The sequence below is a fragment of the Dysidea avara genome, chromosome 15 (assembly GCF_963678975.1).
Source record: "Dysidea avara chromosome 15, odDysAvar1.4, whole genome shotgun sequence".
Lineage (NCBI taxonomy): Eukaryota > Metazoa > Porifera > Demospongiae > Dictyoceratida > Dysideidae > Dysidea > Dysidea avara.
In genome coordinates, this window is record NC_089286.1 from 6,681,528 (window position 1) to 6,694,777 (window position 13,250).

General features: G+C 38.8%; 1 protein-coding gene and 1 pseudogene across 3 annotated transcripts in view; one reads left to right on the forward strand and one right to left on the reverse strand.

Moving 5' to 3' along the window:
• Positions 1-8,265, reverse strand: part of LOC136245819 (uncharacterized) — a 104,749-nt gene extending 96,484 nt beyond the window's left edge. The window contains exons 1-6 of one of the 3 annotated variants that reach the window (XM_066037294.1): positions 7,999-8,265; positions 7,900-7,950; positions 5,902-6,066; positions 4,779-4,854; positions 4,404-4,589; positions 2,742-2,874 (exon numbers count right to left, since the gene is read on the reverse strand). In XM_066037294.1, coding sequence (XP_065893366.1) covers positions 2,742-2,874; positions 4,404-4,589; positions 4,779-4,854; positions 5,902-6,066; positions 7,900-7,950; positions 7,999-8,187 — 800 coding nt within the window. In that variant the 5' untranslated portion in view covers positions 8,188-8,265. Of the gene's footprint in view, positions 1-2,741; positions 2,875-4,403; positions 4,855-5,901; positions 6,067-7,899; positions 7,951-7,998 lie in introns of all 3 variants that reach the window. The other 2 variants (XM_066037292.1, XM_066037293.1) reach the window with 2 other exon arrangements.
• On the forward strand, positions 8,238-10,707 carry LOC136245824 (tripartite motif-containing protein 2-like; annotated as a pseudogene).
• The last annotated feature ends 2,543 nt before the right edge of the window (positions 10,708-13,250 follow it).

A 13,250-nucleotide genomic window follows, 5' to 3' on the forward strand; every position in this document is an offset into this window, starting at 1 on the left:
TCTGGGGGAGAAGAGGACTTAGCTCTGCAGGTAGCATGAGTGAATAGTAACTCTGTACTAATTTCTGACTTGCTTAGGATGGCCCCAGTTCCAGATATGACCTCCGCACACCAAGAGCAGCAAAAGGACATTGTTTTGAAGCAAATATTTATATTCAAAAGGGATCTTTGCCAGGTGATGAGAAAACTGCTAAGAAGATATGTGCACAGGTTGTAAATTTTGCTGTGCTGGATGATCTTATACTTCATTGATTCTAAGCAGCAGGGAAGGAAGCAAGCACCCATCCCACTTCATCTTCAAGAACAGTTCTCATGGAGTGCAATGGTGGAGTCATGCTGGCCATTTTTCAGGGGATACGCTCTTTAAGTGAGTCAGTCCCCAATGGTGGTAGGAGAAGTTGTGTCATGATGCAGTAATGTATTGTAGCAACTTTCCTGGGTGTGCTGTAGTATCTGCAGTAGGAAGAACTAATAACCCCCTTCCTCATCCTATTCCAATTAGCCGACCATCCCAGATTTGGGGTGTGGATATAATGAAGCTGCCAACAACTACAAGACACAATCATTATGTCATAATGTTACTAAGTGGCCACTAGTGTTTGCTGCTCCTGACCAGAAGGCAGTCAGGATTGCTAAACTACTTGAATAACTTATTCCTATGTTTGGGTGTCCGGAGCCACTCCTATCTGACAGAGGTACAATCTTGCTGGCAACGGTAATGCAGGATGTGTGTAAGTAAGTTAATGGGTATTGCCAAATTGAACACGACTGCCTACCACCCACAATGTGATGGGTTGGTGGAGAGGATAACCTGGACATTAAAGGCAATGCTGTGCAAGCAGTGGGACACATATCTCCTGGAGTATTATTATTGGCATACAGTGGAACCTCAGTTATCCAAACCCCTTGGAACCAGGGGTGGTCCATAAGTCTAAAAAGTCCATATCTCTGAAACTGTGCTTAAAATAGTATAAAGAATTTTTTAATAGTATTTCAACTACCGTAATAGAACAGTCACTACTCTAATAGAACAGTTGATTCTGTGTTTGTCTTTAGTACGTGAATTGGTTGTGACTAACATACAGGCCGCCCAACAGCACTACAAGAGATATTATGATCGAAAAGCCAATCAGAGGAAGGTACTGTAAATTGGGAGATTGGGTGCTAGTCTGGTTTCCACATGAATAGTCAGGTAGACTGAGGAAACTGTTGAGGCCACGGTATGGCCCTTACTGTATGTATTGTTCGCTGTGATAACACCGATGTGACCGTTGTGAAAGTCTATTTCTCTGATGAAGGTGCTATAGATGAGAGTCTCCCCTTGTCCATCACAATTACCAGTTGGGTTTTACTGGTATAGAGGGAACTACAGATGTCTGGGAAGGATTCCACAATGGCTCCACCGAATTTTAGAGAATGCATTGCCAGTGATGTTAGACATAGCAGAAGGTTCAGATCATGTAGAGGATGGTGATGATCATGTAGACAGTGTTGATGGTGAACAAGAAGACCCATAACAAGTGGAAGAGATTTATGATCAACAAGAGGAGTCGCTATCGGTGACTTGAACTTGGATTCACTTTTTGATGATTAGCCTAACTGTAGGATTAATTTCATGGCTGGTATAGGGATTTTGTATGGGCAGTGAAACAGGTATGATGTTAGATGAATCGTTGTGATAATCAGGATTAATAGTGCGAACATTGTAAATAGGAAGGAGTAAAATAATGCAAGACAAAGCCGAGCACTATTTCCTTCCTGTTTACAATGTGAGAACTATTAATCCTGAAGCCATTCGTCCCATTACAATTAATCCGACAACCATAGCAACTGTTACTAAACAACAGAAAGTCAAAAATTAACCACTGCAAAAGATTGATCACACCTAGCAATTGTTGTCTAGCTATGGTCCCAAAATGATGTTTACCTTAGCAACGGTTGTTTAAGCAACCATATTGCAGCTGTGCTATGTGGTGTCTATCACTATGGTAACACTAGTCAAATCGAACATTTAATTCCAATAGAAACACACCGTACTGTTCTAGCCAATCAGATCAGTATTACAGAATTTTCAAACAGGTGTAATACTAATCCTATTGACTAATTGCTTGACATATTTCAATCGAGGTGCTATTGAGAATGTTATATTGTAACACATTCACTTGTCGGATTAGTATAGGTAATCACACACATTTGAGTACAATTAGAAAATAATTGTACGAGTAAGTCAAAATTTTTCACCGAGTGCAATTTTGGCTGTTACGAGTACAATTATTCCATAATTGCACGAAAATGTGTGTGATTACCTACTAATCACATAGTAACCACCCTTCATGGTTTGTAGTACAGTTCTATGTGGCCATTAACTTCTACCAGGTGATTGCATCATTCTTCTTTATATCACAGCATTTGTTGTTGCACTTAAAAGGCTTCATATGCCAGCAATTTTGATTGGCTACTCAAAATGTCTACATATGCTGCACTTAAAAGGCTTCTATTGTCAGCTTATTTGATTTGCTATTCATTATATCACTTTCTTGTTGCACTTAAAAGGCTTCTGTGATTCCACTATTTTATTGGCTACTTTACAGTGCAATTACAGAAACAAGGTCGTGTGATTTGGGATTAACTGCACTCCTATTATTGAGACTAAACTAAATCTCTATGTGATTAAAACAGAAAAACCACACTCACTAATTATTGATTGTAAGTTCTGCTGATTAAAACAAAATAATAACATACTTCCTCCTGGTAGACATCCATGGTGTTTTGGAGCTGGACTTTCTGTAACGCTTGGAACTCAACATGGTACTCCTGTCCTTAATGGGAGACAGCACTCTCTTCTGGTTGGGTGTATCAGGTATAACAAGTACACCTGTTGGGATGTGTAATAGCTCACTGTACTATACATACACCAATATAGATATATGAACATTAAGCATCAGGTAGCTATAACACAAGATATGTAGGGGAATTGCACATACCCGACCTCCTGGAAATCACTTAAAACAGATTTTTTTTATAAGCTGTAAAATGAAATTTAATTTTGTCTGTCTGACCCCTGAATGTATCAACACAATCCATTCTCAAAACGAAGTACTCATCATTTAGCTATTTTACCACAAGCTTACATGTGCTTTATTTATGTATCCTCTACAGGCACTGGTGTAGGGAAGACTCACTGAAAAGTTGGGCTACATTCCTGTAAAACCACTGATAAACAACTTTGGTTTCTGCACCAACCTGTTGACAGCAACTTTTTAACTTAGAGTCATTGAATTTTTTGTTTTTTGTTTTCTGCCACCCATTTTATGCAGCAGCACATTTATATCAACTAACTTGTAGTGTTGGTATAGACTACCTTACAACATAGGAAGTAAGGCATGCCAAGGCAGACAAATCATAGATGTGTTCATCTTTATGATTGTCCATTGTGTTGTATTAGAGTATGTGATTTTTGAAAGTACTTCTTTGCTACACACTTAACACTATCTAGGTTATACATAGGTGTGCACTGGTATTGCACAACCGCAGCACTAGCCATGAGGTTTCATAACCACTGCTGAAGTGAATAGTGAAGATGTACAACCTGCGTGATAGGGAAGGTACTACTACTACCACTACTACCATGGAATCCACACATATAGATTTTGGCAGTATAAAACATTGGCGAATTGTCCATTCCAATGGTGCTGATGTTTAATACTTGATTCCAATTATGAATTTTATTTAATGTAGAAATGGTCCAGCTTGTAGGGAAGGTAAGATATGGAGCTATCATCTCAAGAGATAACTTAACGTTACAAGTATCCATTACAACTTCTATCATTACACTTTCAAAAGTTTTGTATAGATATAGCATGTCATTGGCTACTTTATCATGAAAACTGCCTGCAAATCACTGCAACAAAACAGGACTTATGCACTTAATAGCATATCAACAACGGGCACCATTATTCAAGTAACTGACGGTCACTACAGCCATTATCCATTGTCTCCGACAACAACAAATAATAGATGTACATCAGAATACCAGCAGGTAGTGTCATGTGCTGAAACAGTTAATCCTTTTCCTTCTTTTACCAACTTAAAAGCTTAAAATTAACTGAGTATGATACATGTACATCCTTCCCTAGACTTTAGATGTACAAACAGGTTCTTCAGCAGTTTCTATTAGTAGTGCTTACCCCGTTATTAACAGTCATAAGTCTGGTCTACTGGTAACAATTTGCAATCAGTTTTCACAACGAAGTACCCCAATAAAACAGTATAACTACATGAAGTTCCTCTTCGTAAAATTGAATGGACTTCCATTTATCCAAACAAATTCACTAATCATGGCAAACCATAGGTCCTACTGCATGATACCCCACAGTACATTATAATGCTAACACTGATACTCACTATAATCATCAACATGTTGATCACCAGATGGTGTACTACTTGACTGGGGTAGCTCCACAGTGTCAGAGTGATCCAACAAATAAGCTCTTCTTGTCCTCTCGTGTAGACAAGGACTAGGTGACTGTACCACCACAATATGAGTACTACTATCTCTTCTTGTTACGATTCTATCATGTACTTGTGGACTAGGGGACTGTAGTACATTATCCCAATGTGAGGTAGTTGTATTGTTACTGGTTGATCTTGTCCTTCTACTGTGGGGACTAGGAGACTGTAGTTCACTATGAATAGTACTAGTACTGGTATCAGCCCTTTTTGGTCTCCTGCTACTATGTACACGAGGACTAGGGGATTGTAGTACACTACTCCAGTGGTTAGGATTTGGACTGGTGAGTTGAGAGTCATCGATGAACGAATCACCATAGTCATACTCATCTGTTACTCTACTGGACTGTACATATAAAATGAGTTACATATTCAAAAGTTGACCAGTACAGTGAAACCTGAGATTCCTGAAGTGGCTGTATTGGGTACATAGATCTATTAATACAAAAATGACATGTTTTTTGGGACTTTTAATTGACAGGTTTCACAGTGCCAAAAAAGTTTTAACTAACACACAGCATACATAAGCAGTTTACATAACAACCACTACAATAACAGTTGACTAGTACATGACTGCAATAATTATCTGTGGGATAATTACATGTGTAGTACCTCTCTTATTTTTAACTCTTGGTAGTACCAATCTTGGTAGTACATATAGTGATAACATATATAGTAAATGTTTTTTTTTTTTGCTAATATTATTAAGGAGATACACAAGATCTTCCATATAAATGACGTTTGACAATGACAGACCTATATTCCTTTATAATCCAACAACTGAATGTGTTACTGTATAATACTCTCAATAGCAGCTTGACATATTATATTGAAATACGTCAAGCGATTAGCCAATAGAATTAGTATTACACTTGTTTGTCAAGGTCCCATGACAAAAATCTATAATACTAATTTGATTGGCTAAAATAGTGTGGTGTGTTTATATTAGAAGTAAATGTCCGATTTGACAACTATTGTTACCATAGTGATAGATGCCCCAAAGGTATGACACAATATGGTTACTTAGCAACGGTTGCTAAGGTAAAAGTCTTTTGAGACCATAGCAACGGTTGCTAAGTGTGATTGATTTTTGCAGTGGTTATTTTTTGAATTTCTGTTGCCTAGTAACAGTTGCTATGGTTGTCGGATTAATTTGCAATAGGACGGATGGCTGTGGTATTCGGGATTAATAGTTCTCGCATTGTAAACAGGAAGGAAATAGTGCTCGGCTTCGCCTCGCACTATTTTACTCCTTCCTGTTTACAATGCTCGCACTATTAATCCCGAATACCACAGCCATCCGTCCTATTACATATACTTATAATACACTAAATATATTACAGCAGATTTGATAGTGACTATCATCCAAACATATATATAAGTTAAATCATACCTGTAAATGAGGGGCAACATGAGACAGGTAATCCACTATAGTCCCTCTGATATCGTCAATGACAACATCATCATCACTGATATCATCATCATCATCATCTTCGTGATAACCATTCCTGTCTGGAACTCGGACTTGTCTAGGTGGGGTAGTGCCAGCTACACAGACCTGTGTCAGAATAGTAAGGATGTTAAATTATCACAATTAATATCACTGCAACAAACCATAAATACAGTAACGCTCACTATCAGAAACAGAAGTGGTTTATGTCACGATGTGTACAAATCTTCATTGATACGTCACAAGACCCACCTTTCTTTTATCATTTTTTAATGTATTTGTGAGAGATTAATTTTTTCTGGTGCCCTTGTTAGTGAGGTGTCCTGATTTCAGGGGGTTCAAATATGTGTACAATAACACAAATGAGAGTCAGGGTCAGGCAGGCCGAGTATCTCGATTCCTGGTTTTAAAGATACTAAAGGGACCATAAAGGTATGCTTCTGTATTTGAGAAGGAAGGCAAAATTCACTGAAGAAAGATCGTTGATAAATTCTTTCATCACCACAATGTAAACAAACGTCTGTAACTTAGAAACCCTCCTGTGTAACGAAACAAGGATTTTTGAACTCCCTATAAGTAGGTAAACATGGTAATGCCCAGGATTTATCCACTGGAGTGTTAATTCATCAACCAGTGTGGAAATAAAATTTGCATTAACTTTTTTCTGGAGTTACTCATTGTTTTATGTGTTCTATTACAAAAGTACTATTGTGTGTAGATCAATGGTTTTCCAAAATTTGGTCACATTATGTTTATTACCATTAATAGAGCAATAACTTTTATGCCATAAAATTATGTTAAGATGCGTAACCGCAACTTCCACAGGGCAAGAAGCAATGGCAGATCCAGGTTGGGGCATTTGGGGCAAATGCCCCCCCCCCCTTCCTTTTATGGAGGAGCCATACTTCTTTTGATTGAAATACTAAGCTTTATCAGTCATAGTATAGTTATAGCTCATAAAAATATTAAATTACTACCATTTATTGCAAACTCACCTAAAACAAGTCAAAACAACTATCAAACTGTCACCGAGCACCTTCATGCATACTAAGCGCCTCTAAAAATAATTATCGTGTTGGTGGTATTAAGACATTCTAGTCCTTAAAACAGCTTTTAAGACTTCACAAATGCCAAAATTGCAAAAATAAGGTATAAGACAGTGATAAGAGGTGATTATTTGCTACTTTAAAAATACAAAAGAATCTGCTCTCCCAACCACCTACAACTTAGCTTGTTTGTGCCCCTCCTCTTGCCAGCTCCTGGATCTGCCCCTGAGAAGTGGGACAAATTTAATGGCGGGGCTCCTTCAAGAGGCCACAACTTGGCTTGTGGTGGTTCATTCCGCATGAAACTTACTCAGGACATAGAACAGAAGTTGGGAAAGACGATGATAAATTTTTTGGCCACCAGGCTGGCTACTCAGGTTAAAAGGATAAAACGGCTGTTTTGGACCCAACTCAAAAAATTGGTTGTCACCAAACAATTACTTCAGTAGGAAAGAGTACGTCAATTTGTTTGATATAAACATTGTGGGACTCTTCTATATATTGTACCTTTCAAAGTGTAAAATCCTTGTGCTTATGCCTTTTTGCCAATTATCAGCCATAACTTGCCGGCACGGATCTAATTAACCTGCACTACTTAAAAATCTGTTATACTACTCTTTCTTTCTCCTGATAACATGGTTTCATTTAGAAAGACAGTCTCGACAAACCTGAGGCAAAGTAAACTCGTGCTCCAATAGCATGTGTACATTTTCTGCCCCATGGAAGTGATACTGTAACTACTGTGACGTCAGGTGTTACTTACCACTCTCTTGTTAGTTGTTACCACAGTTCAATTAGTGATATCAAATATCCCAATGTTTCAACTGGGCTTGTGTGTGTGTGTGTGTGGGGGGCAATATATTAATAGGTGCATCAGTACGTCAACCCCACTTACTCTCGTGATGCAACGAAACCTCTTCTTGCATAGAGGACACGTATTGGTGTTCTGTTAAAGCAGAATGTGAATATAACAAACTACCGTATTGTTCCTTACCTTTGACCACTCGAAAATACAAGTGTAGCAAAACTGGTGACGACAAACACTCAGCTTTCCGCGAAACTTAATGTTACCTAGACAAATAGTGCAACATTGTGCTTCAGCGTGTCTATCTTCTAAGCTAGACGACTCCTTCGTTGGTCTCTTTACTTTACTGGCTAGTCTAGAAGACTTTCTCGTTGCCATCACAAAATTTAACAGACCGCCCTAAAGTTTTTGAATCTTTTCTAGTTCACGTGATAACGTTCCGTTAAAGGCCGGTCAGATAAACTCTATCTCGTGTGCTTTTATCTTGGCACTTGTTTGATTTCCTGTAAGGTATTAATGACGTATACTAGTTACGACATATTCTCTGCTGCTTTTACAGCCAGGCAAAACCGAACACATGACAAATGGCTGCTAATCAAGGACGTGAAAAGGTTCCCAGCTACCTGCTTTGTCCCTTGTGTCATGAGCTGTACAAGAAGCCAAAATATCTCCCTTGTTATCACTCGTATTGTGAGGAGTGTCTCGTGAAATTGCAGGTGGGATCTAAAATAACTTGCCCAGCATGTAGGAAATCAAGGGTGGTTCCCTCTGAAGGAGTGAAGGACTTGCCTAACAACTTTTTCATCAATCGTATTTTGGACGAAATAGCTCTGAAGAAGAAACTAGAAGGAGATGAGGATGTGAAGTGCGACAGTTGTGTTAGGGATGACCCAGGAATAGTTATATGTGTTGACTGTGGTGTGTTCCTGTGTAACCACTGTCATGAGTCTCACAAGTACAGCAGAGAATATCAAGGTCACCACATGATGATGTTAGAGGAGATACGATCTGAGAAGATAGAGGTTAACATATAACCCAAAGCCAAACTGATGCTTTGCAAGGAACATGATGCAGAGCTGAACTTCTACTGTGATACTTGTGAAAAGCTTGTGTGCAACTATTGCACCATGAAACAGCATGCTAGACATAATCATGACAGTGTCGTGAGGATGGCAAAGAAGTGCCGATCAGAGGTGAACAGAAACATGGGACTAGTTGACAAGTGTATTGATGCAATAGATAATACACGTCGGAAGATTTCCCCCATTACAATCAGTATTGAGTCACAAGCTGCCAAGATTAAGCAAGAAATTGATATTTACTATGATCAATTACAACAACAATTGCAGCAAGAAAGAGACTATCTGCAGAAAGAATTAAATGAAGTGTCTAGACAAAAGAAGAAAGCAATTATATTACAACTAGAGCAGATGAAGTCAATGAAAGGAAAGTTGGAGAAAGCAAAAGAGTTGGGTGAAACTATGAGCAGTGGATCAGACAGAGAAGTGTTGTTTATTAGACAACAACTAATAGAAGACTTTGATAGTATATTGATACCTGAATATAACAGGTTGGATGCAAAGCCAGTGGAGTTAGCAAACATGGAATTTGTTAAGCAGTACAATGAGGGGTCTCTTCCACACTTTGGTACAATGTTCTATGGAAAAAATTCTCCTTTCAACACTGCAATAGCTTTTGGTATTCCACCATACCAGCCTGTTGGCAAGGAGGTGAAGTTCACGGTTATTACAAAGGGTCAAGCGCACAGTCATTGTGCATACTCTAAAAGAGGGGACACCATTGCAATAAGTGCAAACCCGCATACAGGAGTCATCATGAGAGGGGACGTTGAAGATAACTCCACTGGTGGTTACACATTTCAAGCACATGTCAAAGCCAACCAAACTGGTAAGGTGAAGTTAGGAGTAACTGTTAATGGTGAACATATTAAAGGAAGCCCCTACAGTGTTCAGGTGCGTCAATGTTCTGCATTAGACAAAGCTAACAAGATAGTTGATGATGGTAGGAGAATGGGAAATCTGGTAGGCATTGCATTTAACAAAGATGGCGTGTGGGCGGTGGCAGATTATTCCAACCATTGTGTGTGCATATTTGATCGCCACGACCAGCTAATAAGGAAATTTGGGTCACCAGGAAATGACAATGGGCAATTTAACAATCCTTGTGGGTTAGCATTTGATGCCATTAACCACTTACATGTGGTTGAGCTATACAACCACAGGGTGCAGAAGTTTGACATCAATGGTGGCTACATATTACAATTTGGCAAGTATGGATCTGGTGATGGTGAGCTAAGCCATCCATCAGGTATCACAGCATATAACAATAGAGTATATGTTGCTGAAAGTGACAACCATCGCATCTCGGTGTTCCATTGTGATGGTCAGTTTATCCGCACTATTGGGTCAGGCCAGTTGAGCAGCCCTCAAGATGTAGCAGTCACCAATAACAACCAGGTACTTGTAGTTGACTATGGCCATCACTGTATCTCCATCTTTACTTTTGATGGTAACTATGTGGGCAAGATAGCAATACCATCTGCCGAGAAGGACCAGTTAGTTTGGCCTACAAGTATCACTGTTGATTTGCATGATTACATCTTCATAACTGAATGGGGTAACCATCGTGTTTCTGTCTTCAACAAAGATGGTGTCTTCGTACACTACTTTGAGTGCTATGGCTCTGGCAAGGGGTCATCGTCTTCACCTTTAAGGATAGCCTGTAGTACTAATGGTAGTATTTACGTCAGTGATCACGACAGCAAGAGGATCCAGATATTTTCTGACTATTAACCAGAACTACAAATAAACTAGCCTGTGAAATATTGTTTATATAGTTTGTATGGAGTGAGTTTAACAATGTCTTTTGAGAACTTCAGCGTAACATGTATAGTGATGTACTTGTGATTAATATATATTATAGCAGTACTGGCAGGGGCGTAGCCAGGATTTTTTGAAGGGGGGTTCCAGCACTAGCATTGAGTTACTAGAAGCTGGGGGCACAGCCCCTAGCCGCCGAGAGCCTTTCAATATTTTAATAAAGCAAAACTCAGCAAATTGCTATATTTTATGCAAAAAGTACATTAATTATGATGCATTAAGTACCCCTGGGATGAAGGTAGTACTAGATAAAGTCACCTAGTGGAAACAGATAGCATAACACATAGAGACACATATAGTAATCTGTAAGTGATGGTTATATCTCACTGTGGTATAGGAGCCATGAATCCACTGATACAAATGACAATCAAAACAAGAGATAATAAACATCTTAATGATTAAGACAAAATATACATTACAAGCATACAGGGGCCTAGACACAAGGGTACCATGTGCTGATGGATCAGTACAGGAGCCCTTACATTAACTAAAATTAAATTAAATTACAATACACCAAAAAAAATCTACATATATCTATATGTAATACTTAAAGTTTACCTAAGGTGGTCTAAAGGATCCCAGTCCAGGGAGGCTCTAGAATTAAAAGTTCTGTAAGAACAGGACACAGCAATGCGAGCTGCCTGCTCAAACAAGGATCTTACGATTTTCTTTGGCACTTCACAAGCAGTAGCCATTTGAGCAATTGTTTCTGACAAAAAGTGGCCTAAACAACCAATTTCAATGGGAACAAGATTGACAGTTAACCCAGAAAGCTGAAGGTCATATTGCAAGGAGCTATATCAATCTTCCTATCTAGCTCTAGCAGCAAGAAGATGTTGCTGGGTATTAGTTGGTACTGTCAATTCGAACAAATCATTAGAAACCAATACCAAGTCAGGCCTGCTGAGGGTGGAGGAAAGATTGGTTGGGATGGTACTAGGGGGCTGGAACTAGCTAGATAACCTGGAAGGTCTGTAACTATACAAATATGCATAGCATGAATTCATTTTGCATAACACAAGTGATAAATTACTGGAGCTCTATATTTTTAAACACTGCACACCAAAGCTATAGCAGTATATATAAGGTCATGCTAAAGTTTTGCATTTAATGTTGGAATGTCTGAAAAACTTCATATGGACATGGATATTTACATGCATGTTCTATTAAAGTATACCCGACTGCTCTATTAGAGTATATACCTGACTGCTCTATTAGAGTATATCGATCTTTTTAACAAGTTTTGAAGAGGGCTCATGTTACCTCTGTAAATCCTTCCCTGAGAGATGAATGTAAGTTTTATCAATTGTTGTGCTGTGCCATTACACTATATTGCTCACTCATTTTGTCCTGCCACACTAAATGGTGTGTTAGAATCCTGCTTGCAGAAGTCTAAATTTTACAGGGGGGTTCCTGAACTCCCCGGAACCCCCTCTCCCTACGCCCCTGACTGGGGGTTATATTGGCTAGAATCAAGCAGAGGAGGTAAGAGTACAAACATTACACAAAACCATAGAATTAAAGTCAAAAGGTTTTGGCAGAAGACTTGAACTATGGAAACAGGTATCTCACTGGAAGCTTTTTGTAAAGTGGAAGTCCTTGGAGGAAAATGTTGGACAGTATTGATAACTAGCCTTCAACAGAATTATTAATTTTGTAATGACTTCTGTGTATTGTTGCTGATATAGTTATAAACTTCCAAAAAAACTCACTGCATACCATGCAAGGGTTGATAATAGGTTATGAGCAGATCTAGAGTGCCCAACAACATGCCACTCAAGCAAATTATATCAAACTGCTTGATTCCAACCATAATTCATATATTGGATAACAAGCAAAATCTTTGCATTTTATTATGTCGTGACGGCGGGCTGTATAGGCTAGCTACTGTATAGTTATTATATACACTGCTTTTTAAATCAATAAACTACAGCTGTAGCTGTATTATCATAAAGCAGTAAATCATGCAGTAGTAATTCAGTATTGACTTTGATCCTGGCAGAACGCCAGTAGATATGTACATGTACTTGCTGATAATAGAATGACTTGAGCCTGATAACAAATGGAACAATACACAAGACATGCATATAGTCATATCATGTGTTCAATTAAAGGATAGTACAGCTATATAGCTGTATTAAATTTTCTTTGCCTGTGCAGTTGTTGGCTTTGATCCTTCAATTAACAGTACACTGCTCGCAGTCTTATACATTGGTTTGATCTCTCAAGTGTATCAACTTGGTGACTATAGATACACAGTTTCAGTTGTCCTCTAGGGTTCACTCTATAGCCACCATCAGAGCAACCATCTATAAACTTCCTCCCCTCTGTTAACTGATGGCATGCATGAGTTGGCTCATGAGAATGGAACATCTGATTGGCTCTCTTGTTTTCCATTGAAGTCACAAAACTGTAATTTGTGCTTCGTAAACTGCTTTTCGTGATGCCCTTGCAATTCACTATCATTGACTACCATCTACCTGCCCTATGTGGTCACTCTTTTACCATAGAACATTGTGGGCTTTCTTCTTTGAAGTGCAG